At 42.0% G+C, this 24,602-nt stretch overlaps 3 protein-coding genes and 4 non-coding genes across 13 annotated transcripts in view; 4 read left to right on the plus strand and 3 right to left on the minus strand.

Moving 5' to 3' along the window:
• Nucleotides 1-3,331, plus strand: part of erbin (erbb2 interacting protein) — a 33,472-nt gene extending 30,141 nt beyond the window's left edge. For all 3 annotated transcript variants that reach the window (XM_086053386.1, XM_086053387.1, XM_086053388.1), the window contains 3 exons: nt 18-110; nt 554-628; nt 1,978-3,331. In XM_086053386.1, the coding sequence (XP_085909512.1) occupies nt 18-110; nt 554-628; nt 1,978-2,085 (276 nt within the window). In that variant the 3' untranslated portion in view covers nt 2,086-3,331. The remainder of the gene's footprint in view (nt 1-17; nt 111-553; nt 629-1,977) is intronic.
• A 940-nt stretch (nt 3,332-4,271) lies between these two features.
• Nucleotides 4,272-15,936, plus strand: srek1 (splicing regulatory glutamine/lysine-rich protein 1). Of its 4 annotated transcripts, none has more exons than XM_086053397.1 (12): nt 4,272-4,639; nt 4,816-4,949; nt 9,864-9,985; nt 10,921-11,070; nt 11,152-11,330; nt 11,846-11,976; nt 12,047-12,149; nt 12,879-12,980; nt 13,049-13,117; nt 13,200-13,305; nt 13,584-13,739; nt 15,045-15,936. In XM_086053397.1, exons 1-11 carry the CDS (start codon nt 4,512-4,514, stop codon nt 13,692-13,694), a joined length of 1,335 nt encoding a protein of 444 aa, XP_085909523.1. In that variant the 5' UTR covers nt 4,272-4,511; the 3' UTR covers nt 13,695-13,739; nt 15,045-15,936. The 4 variants fall into 4 exon arrangements, 2 of the variants coding, with proteins under 2 accessions (XP_085909523.1, XP_085909522.1); XR_015089828.1 differs by having other exon boundaries at nt 4,274-4,639; nt 13,584-14,662; XR_015089829.1 differs by having other exon boundaries at nt 4,274-4,639; nt 13,584-13,806.
• LOC147135574 (uncharacterized) lies at nt 14,782-22,845 on the minus strand. Of its 2 annotated transcripts, XM_086053394.1 has the most exons (16): nt 22,727-22,845; nt 22,554-22,615; nt 22,383-22,433; nt 21,961-22,020; nt 21,766-21,886; nt 20,865-21,013; nt 20,611-20,786; nt 19,347-19,482; nt 19,181-19,269; nt 18,750-18,942; nt 18,169-18,384; nt 17,947-18,081; nt 17,249-17,398; nt 16,881-17,106; nt 16,715-16,799; nt 14,782-15,388 (listed from the first exon to the last, which is right to left on the minus strand). In XM_086053394.1, the coding sequence occupies exons 2-16, from the start codon at nt 22,609-22,611 to the stop codon at nt 15,149-15,151; spliced, it is 2,085 nt and encodes a 694-aa protein (XP_085909520.1). In that variant the 5' UTR covers nt 22,612-22,615; nt 22,727-22,845; the 3' UTR covers nt 14,782-15,148. The 2 variants fall into 2 exon arrangements, with proteins under 2 accessions (XP_085909520.1, XP_085909521.1); XM_086053395.1 differs by having other exon boundaries at nt 16,715-16,796; nt 22,554-22,745.
• Nucleotides 22,846-23,817: 972 nt separating this feature from the next.
• On the plus strand, nt 23,818-23,889 carry trnae-cuc (transfer RNA glutamic acid (anticodon CUC)). Its single transcript has one exon. It is a non-coding gene; the product is annotated as a tRNA-Glu (tRNA).
• Nucleotides 23,890-23,944: 55 nt separating this feature from the next.
• Nucleotides 23,945-24,016, minus strand: trnad-guc (transfer RNA aspartic acid (anticodon GUC)). The gene has a single exon. It is a non-coding gene; the product is annotated as a tRNA-Asp (tRNA).
• A 226-nt stretch (nt 24,017-24,242) lies between these two features.
• Nucleotides 24,243-24,314, minus strand: trnad-guc (transfer RNA aspartic acid (anticodon GUC)). The gene has a single exon. It is a non-coding gene; the product is annotated as a tRNA-Asp (tRNA).
• Nucleotides 24,315-24,411: 97 nt separating this feature from the next.
• On the plus strand, nt 24,412-24,482 carry trnag-gcc (transfer RNA glycine (anticodon GCC)). The gene has a single exon. It is a non-coding gene; the product is annotated as a tRNA-Gly (tRNA).
• Nucleotides 24,483-24,602: the final 120 nt, after the last annotated feature.

The following is a 24,602-nucleotide window of genomic DNA, read 5'->3' on the forward strand; positions in this document are numbered from 1 at the left end:
TTTACATTACGTTTCAGATCCATGTGAAGTTGGAGAAAAATCCGGAACTTGGTTTCAGTATATCTGGAGGAGTGGGAGGTCGTGGAAACCCCTTTCGCCCAGATGACAATGTAAAGTTTTTCCCCCAAACAGTGTGTATGTGTGCATGTGTTAGGGCTGGGCAACTATTCAAAATTTTATTTCAATTTTGGCTTCTCCCGATCATAAAAACATTATCATCGAAACATTTTTTTATTAATGTGCCAAACAGTGCGTTAAGCTCCTATGTTGTGAATCTATCTTGAATCCATCATCTTGCTTGTGCATCAAGTGTTTGAAGTGTATGTGATGCTAGCCTCCCTGAGCACGCTTTAAAGAGGAAGTCAAAACAAACATATTTTTTTTCAAGAATATGTTCTATGCAGGCTCACATTCTGAATTATATTGTGTTTGTGGAATGTGAGTTAAGCAGCAAAAGGGGCGGCCCAAGTCCCAAGACTTGTGAAAATAAAAATAGAACGAAAAAATATATATTGAAATATAGTAATATTATTGGTCTGATCCGTCCTTTCAGGGGATATTTGTGACGAGAGTCCAGCCCGAAGGTCCAGCATCCAAGATTCTTCAGCCTGGTGATAAAATTATCCAAGTATGTCACCATCCCAGTATGACATGTTTTTTTAGTTGGCTAGATAGACAGATACAATAGATAGATTATAGGTGTAAAGTCGTGCGCCTATGTGCACCTGTGTTTCTGTCTTTGATGTTTAAAGTCATGAAATTGGATGTTATGGTGATTGGCCGTGAGTCTACATCACGTTACGAAAGAAGTTAAGCATCTAGTGTCTTTGATGTTTAAAGTCTTTTTGCAAAAGCGGAAGCTCAACTGAAATTACCATATTTTGCAGACTATAAGTCGCGTTTTTTTTTTTTTCATAGTTTGGCCGGGGGTGCGACTTATACTCTGGAGCGCCTTATGTGTGAAATTATTAACACATTATTACTTGTATATCATTTCACATGTTATTTTAACCTACATAAAGAAACATAAAGATAAATCCTAAGAGCTATTAAAATGCATGAATAATTTAGATGCTTAAAATCTAACATTTTGTTGAATAAATAATTAAAATAGTATGATAAAAAGGCAATTTAACTGTCTAGCAATCCATCTATACAAAATAGTGTACTGTTTCTTTAAGGCGCCGTGTCTGACCGTGCATGGTCTTGCATCATCAGCCAGCCACACACATGCACGGAGCGGAGAGTGGAGGAGGCGAACAGAGATAATTACGACCGAATACAAAAATACTTTTGGAGACTTGGAAACATTCTACATGGTCGCCGATAAATAAGACTTATTTAATCGATCTGCCTCGATTCTATTTTTATTTTAAATTGTTCGTCATTTAAATTTTAAATGACATGTCTGTTCTTGGTGTTGGATTTTTTTTAATTTCCTCCCATAATGCGACTTATACTCCAGTGCGACTTATATATGTTTTTTTCTTCTTTATTGTGCATTTTATGGCTGGTGCGACTTGTACTCCGGAGCGACGTATAGTCCGGAAAATACGGTAATAGTTGAAATGCAGAATGTAAGACTGAATGGTTTGAATTGGTTCAGAAATGTGGATGGAGGAGGGAATTATGCAAAATATATCTTGGTTTGAGAATTTTAATTTGAAATTTTGGAAATGGGAATTGTTCCCAAGATGTCCTGAGTGAGCTGAACATTTTAAAGTGGGATTTGAACTGATCAAGAAATTTAAGACGGCGCTAAATATGTAAAATAAATAAACAAAATCAATCTCTGGATTTTACAGTGAAATTATGGAAAATGAGAAAAGTTCTCTAGATGGCCTGAATTTGCAGAATTGTTTTTTTATTTTATTTTTTTTTTAATTGTGAAGGTGGTTGAACACTTTGGGAAACTTTTTAAATCTCATTTACTTGATTGATAAATTGTTTTGTTGATGGTGTTTCTTGTGTTGCCAGGCGAACGGGTACAGCTTTGTGAACATCGACCACGGGAACGCCGTGTCCCTCCTCAAGACCTTCCCCAGCACTGTGGATCTGACAATCGTGAGAGACGTGCAAGCGTAAACGACGACGGGAATGGGGTGGAAGGGGGAGAGTTATTTTTGTACACAAGCATGGGGGGGAAACACCACTTTGAATGTAAGCGTGTTGACGCAGTGGTCAAACGGGCTGTCACTGTGGTTTCTATTTTTTTTTTCCAAGAAAAAAAAAAAAAGCAGCTGAAGACTTGTTCTCCCCTGATGTCCTTGACCACTAGGGAGCAGGATGCACCCTATTTTTTTTTCCAGTTTTTTTTTTTGTTTTGTTTTGTTTTTTCAGCATGTTGAAGCTGCAATGGAGCAGTTGGACATTATGTGCTCGGAGAGCGGACGTGAACGTGAGACGCTCGGCCTAACTCTGCTTTTTATTCCATGTGACCAAAGCAAGGATGGTAGGGGGAGTGTTCCAGTTAGAGCGGGTCCACATTTCATCTTTTTCTTGCCTTTCTTTTAATGTTTCTTCAAACATTCATTTGGGAGAGCGCCACTCTTTTGCCTTTTTGTGCCCATTCCTGTTGATTTGACTCATGCGGGGAGAGAAGCAAGTGCCATAAGAAGACCTTGAACTGTTTCAACAAGCAATATTCACACTTTACAGCAATAAAGCCTTTTTTTTTTCCACATTCAGTTTTTTTTTAAAAAAACCCTTTTAGTAACACCACCGATGATTTTACATGATTTTATATATGGACAGAGTTTTGTAACGAAATGGCACATGAAATCTATATTATATGTATACAATAGTGTGGAGAAGAGTCTCTGCGTTTTGTGTAAATGTGTTACTTTTATCAATTAGATGGTCGTTAACATGATTTGAGTTTGTTGTAGTTGATGACGGGCCGGGGAACGAAACGATGAGCATGTATCACATCTTGTGTTTGAAATTGTGACGTTTATATTCATGTCAAACTGTCGTCTTTTTGTAGACAATCTTGGGAAATCATTGATCGTCGTCCATGTGGATCTGTTTGGGATGCTCACGTCTTATTTATTTTTAGCAGGGCTGATTCTCTTTTATTTTTTAGACGTTACTAATCAAAAATTGTAAATATATACGCGCTCAGCGACTTTTTTTTTTTTTTTCCAATTGTACAACCAGCAATAAGTTCCAATGCAGAGAGAGGGCACCCACCTGTGTTCACATGTAGCTAGTGTATTTCTAATGACCACAGACATGCATCCACGCGACATTCCAGATTTTGTACATAATGAATCGTATCTGGCTTAACACCTGTGGAAAATAAACAAATGCTCTTTCGCACTGTGCATAATTGGCTTGTTTGGTCATTTTCCTTTAAATGTTAGAGATTTCTTTTTTTTTTTTTTTTTTTTTTTTAGTGAGATACTAAATACAATATTGAATACATACACATTCAGAATAACTCTAACAAATGATTTGCATAATTAATTGCATAATATATTCACATGATACACATTACACATTGTCACAAAAAGATTTCTGTCTTTAATACTGAGAGGTCTGGGAATTGGGGTCTGCAAATTTTAAATGTGTAGGAACCCTTATTTTTTGTTTATATTTTGAAGTGTTGGTTACTGATGTGTGTTCTTTTTTAATGGTGATTGTATGTTTATTGAGCTTACACTAATATTTTTTATACAATGTAGTTCCATTGAGGGAGGACACAGAAGACAAAGGTGGCAGCTCCCTTCCTGGGACTAGTCCAGAGAGAGAATGCACAATACAGCACAGCCCATCATCACCAGGTCAGAGTATCATCACCAGGTCATAGTTGTCATAGTTAAAACCTGCACATTGTGTGTGTGTGTGCGTGTGTGTGAGAGAGAGATTGATGAGAGAGAGGGAGGGAGAAATATTGTGTAACTATGAATGTGTTGGTGCATTTTCACCACTTTTTGAAAAATGAGTTATTGCATAATTGAAAAATTTTTGCCAAATTGTTTTACATTTTCAGCATTGTTAATAAACTGCAAATTATATACACATAAATCTCATCTCCTGTGTGCTTAGTATGTACATTTCATTATTTGACACTCAGATTGCAATTGATAAGTCGAGAAACTAATTTATTGTTATAGTCTGTGGACCCCTGAACTAGCCTTGGCCACCCCAAGGATAAACGTCTAGCTGCGCCACTGGTTTGGAGAGCTACATATTTTTTGGTGTGTTCGGATACGATTACAATCTACTTCAAATGTGCTTGATAGTGTGGGAACTGGTTTTTTTCTATTAATAATATTTAGTCCAAGTTAATGTATCCTGTAATTGAATGTCTCATTTTAGGCGTGTGCAAATTTCCTATGCCGACCTCCACCGACAGGAGGCGGTAGAGCGCTTCAACGTTGCGCGGACATCACATTTTCCAGTCAGAAGAAGCCAGTGAATCTTTCCCCCTTCGACGTATAAAAAGACGAATAATTATTCGGCTGATATAAACATTTTGAGGGGTTTTAACCACGTCTTTTTTCGCGATGAGCGGGATTCCCGGGACTGCCGTCGTCCAAGTTACCAATCTGTCGTCGGCGGTGAGCAGCGAGCAGATGCGCACTCTCTTCGGCTTCCTGGGAGACATCGAGGAGCTGCGGCTCTACCCACCCGAGTAAGAACGACGTGCGCAGGCTCGGCAGGATCAGGCGAAACCGCGGATGTGCGGCCTGCGCCTGGTCCTCGCTATAAAAAAAAAATACAAATAAAGCCAGTATATCAAGACGTCACGGGTGATTGTTTGAATTTTTGTAACGCATAGTTTCCTCCTTTTTTTGTTATACCCTTTAGCAACGCCACTCTATCCTTCTCGTCCAAAGTGTGCTATGTCAAGTATCGAGAATCTTCGAGTGTTGGTGTGGCGCAGCATCTCACCAACACTGTCTTTATGGACAGAGCCCTCATAGTTGTGCCGTGCGCCGAAGGTGAGTTGCGAGCTAGGCCTCAAAATGTCTTGACTTCAAAATGACCTTCCCTCCTATTCAGCTATTCGCTCTTGTGGTTGACTTGGGGCAGTTCCTCAATTGATCATTACTAGAGAGTATGCGTGCACGCAGCTTTTACGTCACTGTTACGTTCCATTGTGTGGATGCTGAGAGTCTCATCTCGACCCCCCCCCCACCTTACCCCCGTACATACATACACACACACACACCCAGAGTTTAAGTAATTTTTAATAAACTAAATGTACGACGACTTCCGGTCAAAGCAACATTTTACAATAGTGGTTAGTACGTCAGCCTGACAGTTCTGAGGTTCAGGGTTCAAATCTCAGTTTCCTGAATCCTGTGTGGAGTTTGCATGTTCTTCCTGTACTTGTGTGAGTTTCCTCAGAGTATTCTTTCAAAAACATGCATGTTACGTTCACTGGAGACTCTAAATTGTCCATGAATGAGTGTGAATTCACTATTGAGAGGTGACCAATCCAGGGCGTACACTGCTTCTCCTGCCACAAAGGCAGCACAGGTTAATCAAAGCGAAATTGTCCAGTGATGCAAACCTGAGTGTGAATGCTTGTTTGTCTATACTGTATTGTTTTTTCTATGTACGGCTTGCAATTGCCTGGCAACCAGTCCAGGGTGTACCCTGCCTCTCACTTTAAAGTCAGCTGGGAGAGCCTGGGGGAAAAAAAGCAGTATAGAAAATGGCTGGCTGGATGGATGCTGATTACACTTCACTACATACTGTACAACACAACACTCTGAACCCTCCTTGTTTGCAGGGTATACATTTCAGGACCACCTGCGATATAGGGAGACTATACTAGAAAAACCTTCAACAAAAAACACATGCTCTTAAAACATTTTAGTCTAAGCGTACTAAACAAAAATAAAACACAAGCATACAATGTATAGGAAATGCTGCTTAAATGTTCAGTATTTTATATTCATGATGATTATTTTTAAAAATGTTCTTTCTCATATTTTTGTCTTGAACCAACATTTAGCTTTGTAACGCAGAGATGTGTCAGTTTGACCTACGACCAAACAGGAGTGTTAAATACAGTACATTGATCCTGCACTTAATACTCTTTATTCCATGGGGGATTAATCCCCAAAATATTTTTAGTAAAAAAATATAGTGGTATAGCACGTAATAGTAATAGTGTCATTGTGCATTCATTTTTACTACGTAGTTGATGGATTCATATATGATGGTTCAATATTTTCTGGGTAAATCTGACCCGTGGGTATTTTTGGTGTAGCAAAGAAACAAATAAGTTAAAAGATGTCTTAAAAAGTCTTACATTTGCCTTCCTTAAACCGGTAGTTGGTGTGGACTAGGGCTGAATCTTGAAAATAATGTTATTGTGATTTTTTTTTTTCTCCTTCAATATTGCGATTTAATATATGATTATTTTTTAAGGGAATTTGTTTGATTATTCAGCCCTATCATTTCTCATAACTGCTTTTCATTTTTAAGAATTGATTATATCATAAAATAATTATCAAATTAATTTTAGTCTTGTTTCCTCTCAGCATTCACACACAAGGTGTTGGTTATTCATAGTCAGAAATGCCTCACTACAGTATGCTTCAATTCTGGGAATTTGAAAGTTGTAAACTTTCCATTGGAAATAGCGGTAATTGGTGTTAGTGAAAATAGATGGTTGGATGGAATAACCAGGAATTTACAAAATTTAACTTTGGCTCTCAATATTCATATTAAATATACAGGTAGTTGGTGGGTCACATATATTTTAGCATAATACGGACTAAAACAACCAGCTTGGTATTTTTTTTTTGTAAGATGCCACTTGAGTGAAAGGGAAAAAAAAGAATGATGACGAAACAAAATGTTTTTGTTTATGGCTTGAATGTGATACCTTCCCATTAGGTTATCCTCAATTCCCAGTCGATTCCCATGGAAAGTTTGAAATTTAGAACATTTCCAAGATTCTCCAACTTTACTTTCAATGGAAATTTACTGGAAACTTTCCTGAAATGTTCCACCCCTTTGCAACCCTATTACCCTTATCACCATTGATTCCAAATCCAATCGTCCTAATCCGCCATCACCTGTTTTTGTGGGGCACACCGCTAACTCATAAAAACCCTAACGCCCGCCTTTTTTTTTTTTTTTTTTTAAATGATCCCTCTCTTCCTCCTCCTCCTCCCCCTGTCAGCAACACACAAGTAGATGTTGCTGCCTGGATGGACTTGATTAATTTGGCTTTTTTGTTTGTTTTCTGTGTGATTATGTGTGCATATCAGATACACGACCACACTACTAAGCCTGAGTCATTGAGGCATTGTTTGCCAAGCCGCTACCGTCCTCGATGACGGGCGGGGGGGCCACGAGGCGTCAGTGATCATGTGACCAGGAGCCCTCCAAGATGGACACCTTGTCTCTCTTTGTTATTTTTTCCTTTCATAATTTTCATTCCCCAATGTTGTCCAACTTCTGCTGTCTCAGAAAAGGTGGTTCTCTCTCTTTTTGTGTCTCGCTTTCTCTCTCTCTCTGAAGCGTTGTGATTTTATATACATTTTTTTTTTTTTTATTATAGTGGTGCCTTGACTGACAATTTCCATTCACGCCATAAAATTAATTGATACTTTATTAATCCATTCAAGCCCCCCCAAAATTTAAATATAATACAATAATTAGATATTTTGTATATCATGGTAATTAAGTGGGCGTTGTGTTGCTCCTTCAAGTGTGCGCACCTTGGCCACGAGGGGGCAGTTTCATACACGCATACACAGATTTGATGATGAGACGAAGACTGTCACAACTAAACTGCAGCAATATTAGTTATTGTCCGCACACTATTAAGAAAATGTGCCTGTAAATCTCATTATATGCTCTGTCCCTTATGTGTTGCTGCACCTTTTGTGTTCAAATATCAGTTGTTGAAAGCTTAATAAGTTAATACTGCCATAGAGATACTCGTATTGTTTGCTCTTTCATGACGTTTTGCATTGTGCAAACATTAAGTTAGCCAACATTCGGAAGTTGAAGCTATGTGGTTTGGTTTCAGTAAGTCAAGGCACCACTGTCTTATTATTATTATTATTATTATTATTATTATTATTATTATTGTCCAACCCTCCACCCCCATATTCCCCTTATCTCTCTCTCTCCTGCTGCAGCTTGTTTGTGGTTGAGTCGGCATGATGATGCGGCGGGATGCTAAGAGGGAGGATGACTAACACTTGCCTCTCTTGTCGTTGCCGTAGTGACAGAGAAAGCGAGAGAGAGTGAGAACACCTTCTGACCTCTTCTCAAGTCCGCTCAGATGATTGTAGCTCATCTGGTTGTTTGCCATTATGATTTAATAGTCTTTATACTGATGATGATGATGATGATGATGATGTTGATGATGATGATGATGATGATATGTGACGCAAGCCAGAATTCAATGCAACAAGCGGTGCCGTCGTCGGGCCTTATCACCAAACATCACAGATTTATAGAGTGTATCAGCCACTTTATTAGGTGCACAATCCCAGTGAGATCCCATGGACAAAATGTTGCTTTTATTTATTTAACAATATTAGCTACTGTAGACTACCATAGCAAATGGAGAGTTGTCCATAATGTTTGACCATGTTGTGTTGCTAAATAAGGGGTTCCCAAACTGAGGTCCTCGAGTCGTAGCTAGGGGGTCTGCAAATTTTGCAATTTAAAAAAAAAAAAAAAAAAGTTTACACCTACATATGGGAATCGGCATGCCAATAAAGCAAACAACAGTTAGTCCTTCCTACCTTAACTTACTTACTGATCATAATTTTCTGGCATCACTGCGTGAAGAAAGTCAACCAAACTGTTTTTATTACAGGATTAAAGTCATTTTTCCTACAACAAAAGCCTTATTTATCAAAATTATAATCGTTTAAAGTATTTTTCGGCGTAAAAGTCACATTAAGAACAAAGTTATTTTTTTTAACTCACGTGGCAGTGTTATTTGTTAAACTTTGACTTTAATGTAATATCGTGACTTGGTCTTGTGGAAAATATGACTTAATTTTCATAAGATTATGGATTTTTACCTCTATGAAATCCAACTTTGTTCTTGTAGCAACATTTCCACTTTTTTCCCCCTCTAAAAATATTAATTTCATATAATATTACTTCTGTTTTCCTCAAAAATAGCCCTTTGTTTTTGTTTTCATTAAAATGGCATTTAGAGATACACAAACATGGTAGTTCTGCTTAATCATCATTAGGATTACGAGGGAGTCCTTGAAAAATAAAGAGGTCCCAGGACCCCAAAAGTTGGAAACCACCTACGCTAAATGACGTCATCCAAAAGATTACAAATCAGTTTCAACTTTTGCTTACTTTATTTGTGAAACCCGATTGTTCAAAAGGCATACATAGCGTTTTCCCTCTCCCCCATTTATTTTAAATTGCAGGTGTACCTAATGAAGTGGCCCACCTAATGATATCTCACGAGCATCATTAATTTTTGCATCGTACCTTAAATGTATACTTGAAACAAGCTGGTGTTACCATGGCAACAGCCCACTTGACGGTACAGGCCCCTGCCCCGCCCCAAGCCTGCTGACGAAAGCAGCAAGATGATTTTTTGTTGTTGCTGTGTCTGATGTGTGCCATTGGCACCGCTGCCACCGGGTTTGTCGTTTGTTGCCATCAAATTCACACGCGCACACACACTCACTTCTCCCACACCACTGATCACACATTTCATAAGCAATAACATTGTAGTTCAGGTGACCCACACATCCAAAAAGTGTTGACACGTTGCTGTGCAGACTATTCTAGTTTAGCCAGCACTAAGATAAATCGTGCTAAGACAGTATTAGAAGACGGTATGCTGTATGTGTGTGTCTTTGCTGTTTTTGGAGCAGCTACTGTTTGTGTGTACCCCGCAGGGAAGATTCCGGAAGAGGCCAAGGCCTTGTCACTTTTGGCACCCGCCGCCCCTGTGCACAGCCTGCTCCCCGGTAGGGGGCTGCTCCCCATCCCCACGCCCACGCCCACACCGCTACAGAACGTGAGTCGTACACAAGCAAAAAATCCACAAATTTCCAGCCTGGAAATATGGGCCCCGGGGCTTTACAGATTTTTTATTTTTTATTTTTTTCCCTCCTGTTGGACATTAGCTTAGCATCGCCGTAAGTACGCATCTTAAAAGGAGCGTGTCGTATTCATATCTGGCTGTTTTTTATTTTTTATTCAGGCGCTAGTTGTGTATACATCACAATCGTGATATTTTTGGTACAGTATACAGTTTTATATAAAGTCCTTATACTTACCTTAAACTTTTCAATGCAACAGGCAATCGACTCCAACGGACGATCCGTCCTCCAATCAGTCTCTTAAATCAAGGTTCCACTGTACATTCCAATAGGAAATACATGTCAGCTGTTCTGGGTACTAGGGTTGGGCACCGGGAACCGAGTGGAGCCGGGACTAGCACTTCGGTTCTCCCGGAATCGTTTAGGTTTTAAAATGTCAGTGCCACATTTCAAATCCTAATCCGTCTTGCAGAGGAAGCCACCCCAAAACAAACAAAGTACCAACAGTTTGCGTGTGGCACGGAGCAAACGACAGACACGAGCAGTACAACCAATAGGAAATGTGTGTGCGCCGCGCCGGCGAGCAGCAAGTGCCGACAACACACGCAGCAAAAAAAAAAAAATCGGAATCCAAATCCAAACGATGTCCAACCCTACTTCATACTCCGATTAATTGTACAGGGTGAACCAAAAAAAAACAGAATTTTTGAATGCATTCGTACAGGAGGACGCCATCTCCAGGACGTAATTAAAAAAAAAAAAAAATTCCATCGTTTCTTAAATGCCATGTTTTAAGGTTTTAATTACTATGAATAAAAAAAATTGTATTGTTAAAAACTTCCCGGTTTTTTGGTGTGTCACCCTTTACCTTCTACTGTACCCCAACACACACACACACACACACACACAGTTGAACCTGCCCCTGGTGGGTCACGTGACCGCGGCCCTGGACCCCGCCGCCGCCTCCTCCCTGCCACAACCCCTCCTTATGGGCAACGTGGATCCCTCCAAGGTGGACGAGATCAGAAGGACGGTCTATGTAGGCAACTTGAACTCACAGGTGAGTCCTGGCCAGTATCAGATCCGAATAAAAAGTACATTCCCTGTCTCTCGTCGTAATTTGATGGTGTTCCCTTTGCAGACGACGACGGCGGAGCAGCTACTGGACTTCTTCCAGCAGGTGGGCGACGTGAAGTTTGTGCGGATGGCGGGTGACGAGACGCAGCCGTCGCGCTTCGCCTTTGTGGAGTTTGTGGAGCAGGACGCCGTCACGCGAGCGCTCACCTTCAACGGCGTTATGTTTGGAGACCGGCCCCTCAAGTACGTGGGGAAGACGACAGGGTTTTTCCTGGCTCAAATTGCGGCAGAGCTGGTACCGTTCTAATAGGGACCAAGCCTTGCTGCGAATAGCGAAAATCGCAAATTGAAGTCCCCTTGTTCAAAGGATTTGCAATTGCATGCATATGCCACAAGATGGCGGCAAAGCACTTTAAGGTGTCAACGCCATACCATGCATCTAGCTTGTAAACAATTATTAATCCATGTTACATAAACTACTGCATTCAGTAGTTAAATTACTTAAAACAAACCAACCACCAGAGCTGGACACTTTTTTGCCGGTCCGTCCCCCGTCTCTGACCTGGGCACCCTTCCGTCCTCGTCCCAACATCCTTATTCATAAAAATGATCGTCCTTTGACCCCGACCGTCCTCGTATTTTTAAAGCGGTTCCGTCCTTACACTCCGTCGGTCTGCCCCCCCTCCCACCACCCAGGAAAAACTCTGGTTAAAGGTGATGAACATCAATTAGATGTAATTCCTTCTGATCTCCGTCAGGGTGAACCACTCCAACAACGCCATCGTGAAGCCTCCCGAGATGACGCCACAGGCTGCCGCCAAGCAGCTGGAGAGTGTGATGAAGCGCGTGCGGGAGGCGCAGTCCACCATCGCCGCCGCCATCGAACCAGGCATGACGCCGGCCCACGTCCCGCGCCGTCACTGTTCATGTAACCGTTCGTTGTCCTCTGTCGCCCACAGCGGAGAAGGAGAAACGTTACGGCGCTCACTCTGGGAGAACACGCCGCCCGTCGCGATCCAGATCCCGCTCCACCTCGCGCAGGAGGTCGCGCTCCAAACATGGGTGAGGTGTCACTTTTTAAGGGATTTTCCCAGCTCAAATTGAGGTGGGGTGGCACCAAGTACCAATACCACTGACTGTTCTGGTCTCACCAGAAATTGAACACGGAGTTTAATAAATCAGTTGAAGTCGGAACTTGTTTTTGGACGTCACTGAACCGCAGTGTGAAAATGTAACGCAAAATATTATAGAATGTAGGCAATGTGAGTTTAGTACTCTTTCTAATCCTTTTACATTACACGCAACAAAGCGAGTTTAATTTGTCCTTTCAGACCAATTTAAAATCTATCCGCTTGCCATAAAAGCTGCTAACTAGCGCTAAGCTAATGCGTTCAGCTAAGCGTGTCCTCGCCAGTGTGCAACTGGCCATACTCTGTGTCTGCCGCTGTGACGGCGTGAAGCCAGCAATGAAGTAAGAAAGACAAAGGCGTTGACGAACTGTCTAGTTGGGGTTCATTGACTTCTTAACTGTTGAATTGAATCCTCTATAGCCGGCTAAATATTCCCATCCACACAAAAGCTTCCGTGTGTTGCTGAATATTGTCGATGAAAGAGGGTAAATTTGTAAAGCATGACTTTACCTAATGCAGGAAGTCTTCACTCCTAAGCATTAAAATAAACGTTATAAACATATTTACTTACAGCCCGATATCAATATCTGGTAATGGTACACTCATCTCTATTTACTGTCGTTCCTCTGCGGCCATGTTCTGATCACGTTTGTGCTTCCAGGCCGCCGCAGAAGTGGCCGAGGAACGAAGCACGCGCTTCCCGAAGTGGCCACGGGAGGCGCTCTCGCTCCAGAGACAGGCGGCGGAGCCCAAGCCGCTCCAGGTGGGTCCGGAATGCTAACGCCGCACTGTGAAAGGATCACATTTTTAATGATAGCTTGCTACTTCCAGGGTCCGCCGGCGGAGTCGGGGGCGTTCTGGGAGTCCTCCTAAAAGGGCCAGGTCGCCCTCCCCAAAAAGGTGACTTTCAAGCAGTCGAATTTTCAAAAGATATAACCAGAAACAAACGTTCACAACCTCGTTTTGCCGTGGGTGTTTTCAGAATTAAAAAGCGTCGGGAACGCAGCCGGGAAGCACGGGGACGCTCTTCATCAAGGAAGAGGAGCCGTAAGGACGAGGAGCGCTCGAGAGGCAAGAAATCGCACAAGGTAAATCGGGCACATATTGGCCTCTTTCACACGTATATTACACAGGCAATAATCCCCTGTCCCTTGATCCTGCAGCGAATATCAAAAAAATGTTAATTGAAATGTTTATAATTGCCAATGGATGCCACAAGATGGCGCCAAAGAACTACAGAAGCCTGTCTAATAGAAGCTCCTCCCCTCACTTCAACAAAGCTTGGGTTCAAGTTGCTATAAGATGTCACCGAGAACATTTGGTTTACGACTGCGCTCTGACGAGGACACTATGTGGCATGTTTCAGGTGGGACGGGACTACGACAGAGAGGCCTCGCCCTCCGACGATGCCCGCTCACCCCCCTTCACGCAGCACAACGGCGTCCACAAAGCACGCAGCGACGAGGCGTCCGTTTGACGCCACCCGACTGACTGACTTAAGTTGTCACTCCCCGCCTGGAGGGCAAGTGATGCTCCACAATGTCCTATTTTTGCATCTCGAGAAGAAGCGGCGAGCGTGTGAAATGGCGGTACGTGTCGCGCAAAGCTTAGGCACGTGCTCACAAAATTGGCGGTTAACGGTGAGGCTCACTTGCCAGCTTTGGCGGCGTGAAAGGAAGGAAATCCCTGTTGTTGTTTCCTGCTCGAGGCACGACCTTTACAAGGAGGCTTTCCCTTTTTTTTTTTTTGGGGGGGGGGGCACGTTTGCTGTTTTTAGCCCTTGTTGTGTTGCGCAGCTGTGAAAGAAAAAGTGTGTGTGTGTGGAAAAAAAAAAGAGGAAGGTGGGAAACCCCAGTCCCGGGTTTCCGCTCTCCCCTTACACAGAGCCTCCGGCCTCGGACGCTAGCGAATCAACTTCAACACCCCCAGATTGTATGTTGCTACAGTAACACTGGAAAAAGCTGTCTTTGATAGACGTTTTGAAAGGGGTGTTAAACTTCTCACCCTGGTCATGGATCCCGCCTCTGATAATTCTCTGGCATCCAACTGGCAAGTTGGACTTCCCTTCTGTTCCGTGTCGATAACTTTCACGCACAGCGGCAACACTATGGAAAAGCTTGTTTTGACAGCCGTTTAAATGGACTTTAGGTGTTGAAAATTCACACTTAAAACCAGCCTCCGTCTCACCTCTGTTACACCTGTGACGCAACCTATCAGAAACTGGCAAATAGATGGGTCGCCCACTACTTCCTTTCCGTGTGTCAGTACATTTCACACAGAACGGCAACGCCGAGAAAAGACAGCGTTGACAGTGTGAAAGGGGTTTCTGGTGTTAAAACACTTAAAATACTCCCTCCGTCCAGTAACTACTGCCGAAGTCGGAAAACTGGCAGGACTTCATCCCCAGTCACGTCGGTACCTTTCACGCAGAAGAGTGACACTGGGGTAAGAGTGCTGTTTTTGTCCTTCGCCTTGATTTGTCGTGACGCTGTTAAAAAAAAAAAAAAAAGTGTGTGCGTGTTAGAACAAGTAAGTGACGCGGCGAACATAAAGTGCCTCCGCTGCGACTGTACAAAATCGTGGAAAAGTTTATTTGCATGGTTAGCGTCTAGCGCCAGCATCGGTTACTGAAGATGAAGACAGTATTACGTCAAAAAGTCCACAAATTATTTTGGTTCTATTTTTTAAAAGAGGGCATTGGTGTGATTGTTCATTTGTTTCATGTGCACAACCTTCTGTTTGACGTGACGTTTTAGTAAAAAAAAAACAAAAAAAACACATTTTTAAACAAGTCATCTTTTTGTGCTTCATGCGTCGCCCCCTGCAGGACTGGAGGACGATTGGACTTATTCCTGGATCACGGTTGTGACAAATGCGCGTTTTCCATGTCCATCAAATGTACGCGAGTGTCGCACTCGGCGCTAAACTGCGTCACACAGTCTTCCGCGTGAGCATCCCTCCTTCGCCCATCATCAGCTGCTGGATGACGTCCAAGCTGGTGTATCCGCTGAAGGGGGTGGCTAAGGGAGGATCATGGGAACTGGCCACGCCCTGCTCATCAACGGCAGCGGCCGATTGCTGGTGCTTGGAAGGCGGCGCTCGGAGCTCCACGACGAGCAGACTCGCCACGTTGCATTCTTCCATCTTGAGCGTGTCGACAGGCAGAAGGAGCTGACGAATACAACAAAGCATCAATGGAAGCAATCGGCGGGATTAGATAGGTTTTTCAGGTATCGATTGGAGTATTTTTTCGGACACATTTTTACTTTCACTACATTTGAAACACACATTTGTACTTAATACTCCTTACTATAAGATAGGCCCGATGCATTTTTGGACCCCTGAGAATGATGACGCTGTAAAAATACGACAAAGTAAATGGATGTAAAGCCAAGCATGGTTGTGATCTTGGTGTGCTATGAGGTGTCCAAAAAAAAAAAAAGGACAGCAGAGACATGGAGGGATGTGAAGCAAGTAGCGTTTATGACAATGACGCAACAAATTCATGGAAACAATCCCCATCCATGGGCATATTTTTTATGTTGTCAGCTACAAGACTGATAATAAAACCACCCGCTTTCTCTTGTTCTAAATTTCTCCTCTAATCTGAAAATTAACAGGTAAACTATTTTTTTCAGTTATCATGAGCTAATTTAGCATGTTTTGTTTTGCTTATGCAGCACCTGTTGTCCTATCAGAATTAAAGTCACTATGTCGCCCGGATGGCCCATTTTTCACACAAAAAAAAAAACATTTTATTGATCAGGAAAATGAAACTATTTAGCATTTTTAATTTTATCAATTTGTTGTGGAAGAACAGTAAATAACTAATCTCAAAACACCACTTTTTTTTTCTCTGCAATATGGACACACCCGCTCCCTCAATTTGTACAGTCTAAATCCCTGAACGTGCATCGCTTATAATGTCCAAAAAACACGCTCAATCTGTACCAAAATCTATGTTAGTATTCCTACTTGTGCCCAGTTCAACCTCTGAAAATATCTACGATAAGCCTCTCCATATGCGCTCCCTTTAAGAGAATGAGTAAATTGGGAAACGGCCGCGCACTTACACAGGCTTGTTTTTCTTTGACAATAATAATGGAGATTTATATAACGCCCTTCAACACACCAAGGGATGCTTTTGCCTCTAAAGAAGAAACACCGTAAGGAGTAGCAGCGTTAGCGGCTATGACGGGAAGCCGCAGCTAGAAAAAAGCCAGCGTCGTGCCGGTAACTTCGGCTGCATTAGCAGCGAAAAGCTCACTCCACTGCGACAGGGGTTGCCGCGTGCCTTTGCAGAGGTGGCGGCTGGAAGTTCACAGAGAAGAGCAGGATGGTGCTTAGGTCCAAAGCCCTGGCACTAAGACGATGAAGTCCGTGCAATGAGATTTCTAACGATAGCTGAGCCTGACGAGCCGCACGGCAGCGCCACAACTCCGGCTCCGTAGAGAGGCGGCCATGGTTTCTTGTTCAACAACAACAACAAACACTTACCAGCTGTGTGGCTGCGTCGAGTTTTTGCATGGATTTGCTCTTTTCAGGGTTCGGAATGTTCGGCCAAAAGACCACTTTGGCTCTGCTTGGTGGACAGGGAGTAGGCAAAGTTGACTACTTGTTGCGTTCTTCTTTTGACAGTATGGGTGTGTGCCTTGCGTTTTACCTTCTGACGAGGGGGATCATCAACATGGCGGTCAGCATGACAAGGGTGGAGACGGTGAGAAGCGCCGTGAGGCTAAAGAAAGCCACACGGTGCGTCTCCACCAGCCTGGCAGCGCTGCGGACCCCCGGTCCGACCCGCGTGAACCCTGACACCTGGACCCGGTATGGGGCCCCACTACAAAGACCTTCCAGTGTGTACTTGTGCAACCGCGGCCCCACGCTGATGTCTGCAAGAGAATGTGGAATCAGATAGCTGCTAGTTTTACAAAATGACTTGGGAGTATTTAGAAAATTCTCCATCTTAAATTCACATGCAAATTTTCCGCATTTGCAACCCTCGTGAGCCACCCACGAAGCCTCGCGTCTTACTTTTCTCCGGCTGTCGGTCCTCGGCGTAGTGGATCACGTAACCCAGCAGGAACCCGCGCCGGTCCTCCTGCGGGATGGGCGACCAGTGCAGCTCCAGGGAGGAAGATGTGACGGACACCACGCTGAAGTTGGAGGGAGCGCTAGCCGGAGCTATCAGGAAACAGTTTTTGATGCAACAGTAACACTATTTGCTGTGTATTGATACTAAAATTGGTATATCGTTATTGATACGGAGATCACAATATTGCTATTTGATGCTGCCATATGGCTCTGAATAACTAATTGACACTAGTGTAGCAATTGCAATATCACTAAGAGACAGTGGTGTATTTAATCACAGTGTCGTTGTGTGATGCCGAAATATCGTGCTATCGCGCTATAACAGTGACGACAGTAACACAGCGATGCTGAGATTGTGGTATCACTTTTCGATGGTGGCGAATCATTATTGATCTTGCTATTTTTGCTGATGTGTTGTTATCGAGATCACACCACTGCAATTTGAGGCTGATGTATTGATACTAAGCTCGTTATATTGCTGTATTATTTCCTGGCGTATCGTGATTTTGATTGCAATAACGCTACTCAATGCAGGTGTCCTCATACGGTGATAGCGGTATCCGTATTTGACACTGGTGATCATGATGAACGAAACATCACGTTATTGACGTTTGCTTCATATAAAACGAGACACTCACATCCTTCCAGGAAGTAGAAGCGTGCTCTGGCGTAGGTGGCCTCCTGGCTGTTGTTGACTTGCTTCAGGTTGCATGTTTGATTTTGGGTACGCACGTGCAACCTGACATCATAGCTGGTGAACGCCCGTAGTCGCTCTGGAAGCAGAAAGCTAACTGTCAAGACTTCTATGTGGTGGTTACACATACATTAAATATGTCAAGATACAATAGTAAAATCACCACCTGAGATATCAACCAGTGTCCAGAAGTTGTTGGCTTCCTCGTAGAAGGATTTATATAACACCTTCGGCTGCTGTGGTCCATAGGTGGCGCTCCACTCCACACAGAAGCACTTGTACTCCCTGACCAAGTCGTCCTTCCACAGCACGGTGAAGGACGTCTGGTTGTGGACACGCACGCTCAGCCTACCGCCATCATCATCGACACTGTCCTCGTCTTCTGTAACATTCATGAAATGGCCGACGTGGGACAAAAACGGTGGACTTCATGTGTATTGATCCAATGACATCAAGGAATCTCATTCAACGCAACCCGTTTTTTTTTGCTCCCATTTTTTGTATGAGATGAACTCAAAAGGTCTAAGACTTTTTCCTTATACACAATATCGCCATTTCTTTCAAATATTGTTCACAAACCAAGGATAATCCATCCTACCTCACAGGTGTGCCATATCAAGATGCTGATTAAACACCATGATTAGTGCACATGTGTGCCTTCGGCTGCCCACACTGAAAAGGCTACCCTGAAAGGTGCATTTTTCTCACACAGCACAATGCCACAGATGTCGCTGCCATTGGACTGACCATGCGATGGCATCAGCGCGATGCTGGCAGCCGGCGACACGCTGACATTGTTGAAAGCGTAGACGTGGATGTGGAAGAAGGAGCTGGACAGCAGCAACGTGATAGGCGGTTGCGCAACGCTGAGGACCTCCCTGGGAGGCTCTCCTGACGCCTTGGCCACAGACACATTAAAGCCATCGTGTGCCTCTGAGAACTGAAAACAATATAAAGATCGCTCATATGAATGAAGATACGTTGTTTTTTTAAATATTTTTGGTTCAATACATATCAGCATTCATATGCTAAACTAAGCTATATGCTACATTGTTATATTTTGCTATGCTAATGCTATTATACTATGCTGTGTAAAATTGTTATGCCGTGCTGATGTTATGCTAGCTATGCAATACTGCTATGTATATGCTAAGTTATGCTTTGTTAAATAAATATACCGTCCACGTCAGCGAGATAATTCTTTGTCCTCCTCTGTCGGCCATCTTGTTTTCTACCACATGGAGGCTAAGTGGCGGGCTTGTCAGCTCTGATGATGCGTGAATCAATATTATTAACAGTAACAATTGACACGTTGTTTATGGTGTACAAAGGATGATGCTTCACCCGGTGGGAGCGTGTAGACGTTGCTCCACGGACACTGAGAGCACTTGTCGCTGATCTCACAAGCCACCTGAACCTCACGCACCAGCAAGCCCTTCACACCCGCCAGATGACACCCGTCGGGACCCTGGCAACATGCCTAGACCGCAGGGGGAAACAAATTGTCAAAATGGCATCAAGAGCTTCAAATTAGGGTGAGCCAAAAGTAGGTATGCACTTCCTTCATTGCTCCTCTGGTCTTTGCTTCCCCCTTTCCGTCATATTGTTTAGTTTCTGTTTAACTTTCTTCTCTGGCCTTCCTTTCATCCTTCTTTCTTGCCTTTGTTTACTTGCTGTTCATCCTTCCTTCCTTCCATCCTTCCCCCCCCCAAGTCTTTGTTCTTCTTTCCATCCTTCTACCTCCATACTGCCCTTCTTTCCTTCCTTCCCCACTTCGTTTAGCCTCTTTGTTCCTTCCAGACATCCTTGTTTCCTTCTTCCATGCTTTTCATACATCCTTGTTTCCTTGATTACGTTTTCCTCTTTACATGTCTTCTTTCCCTTCAACCATGCATTCTTTTCTCCCTCCCTTCCTACAGCTTGGTTCCTTATTTTATTCATTCCTTTGTTTTCTTCCTACTTTCATACACCCTTGTTTCTTTCCTCCTGCCTTTCATCCTTCCTTCAATCGCTTTCTCCATTTCTTCCTCTCTCCCTCACCCCTTAATTTGAGAACTGTATACCTACTTTCAACCCTTTCAATGTTTTTCTCAAATTGCAACAACCTAGTGAGTGTAGTTCGACACACACAAAAGAGGTTTGATGGAGCCGATAAGCCAAAGAGGAAGCTGCCTTACCGCAGCAGCACAAAAACGTAAAGAAAATAATCGAGCAAAAAAATCTGAGGCCAAAAAGTGACAGCCATAGCAAAACAGCCTTCATGTCGCTAGCTTGATATCAATCGCTGACACTGAATGTAGTATCAAATACAGCGATACGGTCACCCCCTTATAGATACGCCAGCTTTAAGTATCGTTATGCTCTCCGTGTCGATGCACAAGCATCACGTTTCGATTACGATATAATATATATATATATATATATAATATTTATACAAAATATTGACTGTCATTTCTTTATTGAGACGCTAGCATCAAATGTCATTATCACCTCAGTATCTACACACCAGTATCAAATATTTATATGGTCCTCTTGACGGTATAAATATTTCCACGCAAGTGAAACAATCTGAAATAGTCAAATTGTTAGTGTAAGTTGTTCAATCCACCTGCCGCCATTGTCCGTCGTCATGGTGATGGGGGTAGTCATGGTGTCCCGTGACCTGTTTGTGACGCACGCAGACAGATGCGATGACCTTAGCGTCGTCCTCACTCCACTGAGTGCTGACGTTAATGCTGTCCGAATGACGCCTGAAGGTGACGTGTCGCGAAGGACCACAGCGCACTGAAACATGGCAACCGTGAAACATAACAGACATGAATTCCCAACAAGTATGTGTAAGTGAAAGTTGGCAGAACTTACGAAGGCTGCTATAATGCTCCGTGATGATATCTTTGGAGCATTCGGACCCGACCTGTTCCAGAACCTCCGCGGTCAAGTGACGATCGTGTACTTCGATGTTTGTCAAAGTGTCCTTCCTGGTCTTATACACTTTGCAGAATTTGTCATTCCTGATGGAAACCACAAAACTTTCAATCAAAACTTTTTGTAGCTTTATTGTAGATTCTAGTTGGGTTTTTTTTTGTTGATGTAGCTGTTTTTTTTGTGGGTTTTTTTGTTTTGTATGTTTTGTTGCTAAATTGATATTGTTGTTTTACGGAAAAGGATTAGGGCCAGTGAAGAAAAAAAGGTTAGCAGGATTCTCACTTGTATCTCAGAATTATGACTTTATTTTCAGAATTCTCTCAATAAAGTCTGAATTCTGACTTTAAAGTCATTATTACATTAAAGTAAGAATTCTCATTTTAAAGTGTGAATTCTATTACATTAAAGTAAGAATTCTCATTTTAAAGTGTGAATTCTGAAAATAAAGACAGAATTCTGATTTTAAAGCCAGAATTCTGACTTTATTATTGGACCATTTTATTATTGGTCTTTAATCTGAAAATGCACTTTAAAGTCAGAATTGACTTTAATGTAATAATGACTTTAATGACTGACAATTCAGAGAATAGTCACAATTCTGAGATAAAAGTGAGAATCCCGCCAAACTTTTTTTTGTGTGTTTCAATATTTTTTTTCTTATTTTATAGTTTTTTGTAATTGTTGTCTTTAGTAGTTCTAGATTTTGTAAAATATCTACCGCTTTTGTGTGATTTATTTAAATTTTTTTGTTTGTTTTGTTGCTTTTAATTCTGTCATTTTTTTCTGTTGTTTTTTCAGTTATGTTAGCGTTTTTTCAGGGGAATTTAACAGGACTCGCTTTTGCCGTATAACGAGCGTAAAGTTCGCCTGCTCCTCCTCAGCTGCTCCACGGCTCCAGTGACATGTCATCTGGCCCGGAGAGTGAAATTTTCCATAACATTCCAAGCCGGTAACTCCACCTGACACCACACAAAAAAAAACAAAAAACACTCAGTCTACATTCCGACTTTTTAGGCGACGACTCGTCAGTTACCTGGCAAGGCAACGCGGCAGTGCTTGTACTTGGACGTGTAATTATCAGACCTGCACGACACTGAAACCACACCCATGAAATTATTATACTTATATGCTAAATCATTTACTGTACATTAAAACTGATGCAAACACACAACACAACGTCATTGGTGTATAACGTATTACATATGACACCGATATATTACGTTAGTGGTCCGTAGACATAGAATGTACATTGTAGACATATGTAACGTTGAATATGATGTGAATACATTTAAAATATGTTAGAGGTGCACAGACTGTAAACACGACACACTAGAGTAGTACATACATGAAATAGGCTTCATGGTACATTTGTGGCGTATAAACATGAAATATACATGTCAGTATACTACATTAGAGGTAGATATACATTAACAGTACGTATTCATGTACACCCACCTGGTTGGCTCTGTCCCGGCGAGCACATCACGCACGGATCCAGAATCTCACCTGAGACTCCGACTCCCACCCACCCCCCCCAAAAAAAAATTAGAATAAAATAATTGCTAAAACTAAAATGCATCAAAAAATACTCATGGTCGGCCTGCATGGAATGAACAAGTGACTCACCTGTGAGAAGAAGGAGAAATTGGCAGTATTTGATGAGCTCACATAGACGTCCGAACATGCTTCTGATCACGGCAATCACACATAATCGAACACAGAAAGATAAATTATTATAAGGTCACACAGAGAGTCAATAGAGTATATTATATGTGAGCATAAAAGCTATGTGAGTGTACAGTTTGGATGAAGAAGTTGAGTCCCTCGTCTCACAGGAAGTCTTTCACGCCTCACTGCCTTTCTCAAACGATTAAAACAATTGAATAAATCAGCCTCTCAGCCAACATGTTTCTCTTACTCTCTTTTTCGTCTTAACACATCCCACTTTTTTTTTCTCTTGATGTGTCATCCTTGACGGGAAAAAAGCTCACAATTTTTCCATTTAAATTAAATTGGTTTAAAAAACAAAAAATCCCCTTTCTTTATCATGCTCGCCATCTGTAAGTGTCGTGTGAGGAACTCGTGGGTTTTGACATCCTTCCATGACTGCGTCACAAATCAACATGTAGTCAAGACTATTGAGCGCATAAAGAGGACATAATGTGGAAAAAAAAAATCTTCTTAAAAAAATCTTTTATCTGAAAATGAACCATGGAGAGTTTGGGAGGGCTAACTATTGTTCAAACCTTCCCAACATTAAACTGTTCATCTATCCCACTGCAAATATTTTTCAACATTTCAAAACAAAAACCAAAAGATAAGATTTTGAGGTGGTGGTTTTCCCCTCTAATTTCTGCATTTTTGACCAATTAAACCCCTTCCATCTTTAACCGGTTTAGTTTATCCCTACTACATTTTTTTTTTCAAAATGTGAAAATAAAAGCCAAGAATTAAGATCCCCTCCAATTTCATTTTTTTTTTTTTTTTACCGATTCACACATTCCAACTTTAAACTCGTTTTTTTCCCTAAATTTCCAAGTCAAAGCTCGACTTTAAAATGTTGGAGTTTTTACCTGAAATTTACACATCACTTGATCGATTCAAAACATTCCAACTCATAGAGTCAACATTTGCATTCCAATTTTTCCACAGGAATTTTCTAGTTACCATTTTACGGAAGAGGATTAGGGCTAGTGAAGAAAAAAAAAGTTGGCAAGATTCTCACTTTTATATCAGAACTGTGACTTTATTCTCAGAATTCTCATTTTAAAGTCAGAATTCTGTGACTTTGAAGTTAGTCAGAATTCTGTGAATTTTAAGAGAGAGTTTGAGTACTGGCTACTTTAGGCATACATTTATATAAACCTTAATCTGTGCACACTTATCACTGTCCCTGGTGGTCTAGTGGTTAGGATTCGGCGCTCTCACCGCCGCGGCCCGGGTTCGATTCCCGGTCAGGGAACAGAAACTTTTTATGTGTTTATATTCTCAAACACATTAAAAATTTTAAAATCAATCTCCCCGTCGGGGAATCGAACCCCGGTCTCCCGCGTGACAGGCGGGGATACTCACCACTATACTAACGAGGAGTAAAGCCTTCTTAATGAATAAGTAGATTCAAGACATGCTCTTTAGCATTAGCATTATCATTAGCATTACCATTAGCCACAACTCTCTTCCCCAAATTCAATTAATAATACTTTTAGTGCCACATGTTGTCTTGTGTAGGTTGAAGGTTACTTTTCGCTATTCTTTTTCATCATAAATGCAACAAATATATGTGTGTATAGATACACGCATAATTAAAAAAGATACCTCCCCGTCGGGGAATCGAACCCCGGTCTCCCGCGTGACAGGCGGGGATACTCACCACTATACTAACGAGGAGCAAACGTCGTTTATAGCCACACATTAAATATATGAAAATAAAACTATTCTGGCAAGACGTTCATTCATATAACTATCTGTGCAGACTTCTATTCATGCATTGGTGGTTCAGTGGTAGAATTCTCGCCTGCCACGCGGGAGGCCCGGGTTCGATTCCCGGCCAATGCAACAGACGCTTTTTTTAACGTATAATATATGTAGTTTTTTTTTTTACATAGAGCAGATGTGGACAACCATGAGTCTGAACATGGTGTTCATTGTTCAGTAACTGAACACCGCTCGGGTTCT

Source organism: Filicampus tigris, chromosome 15 (genome assembly GCF_054856515.1).
Source record: "Filicampus tigris isolate MCC_2025a chromosome 15, RoL_Ftig_1.0, whole genome shotgun sequence".
NCBI lineage: Eukaryota > Metazoa > Chordata > Actinopteri > Syngnathiformes > Syngnathidae > Filicampus > Filicampus tigris.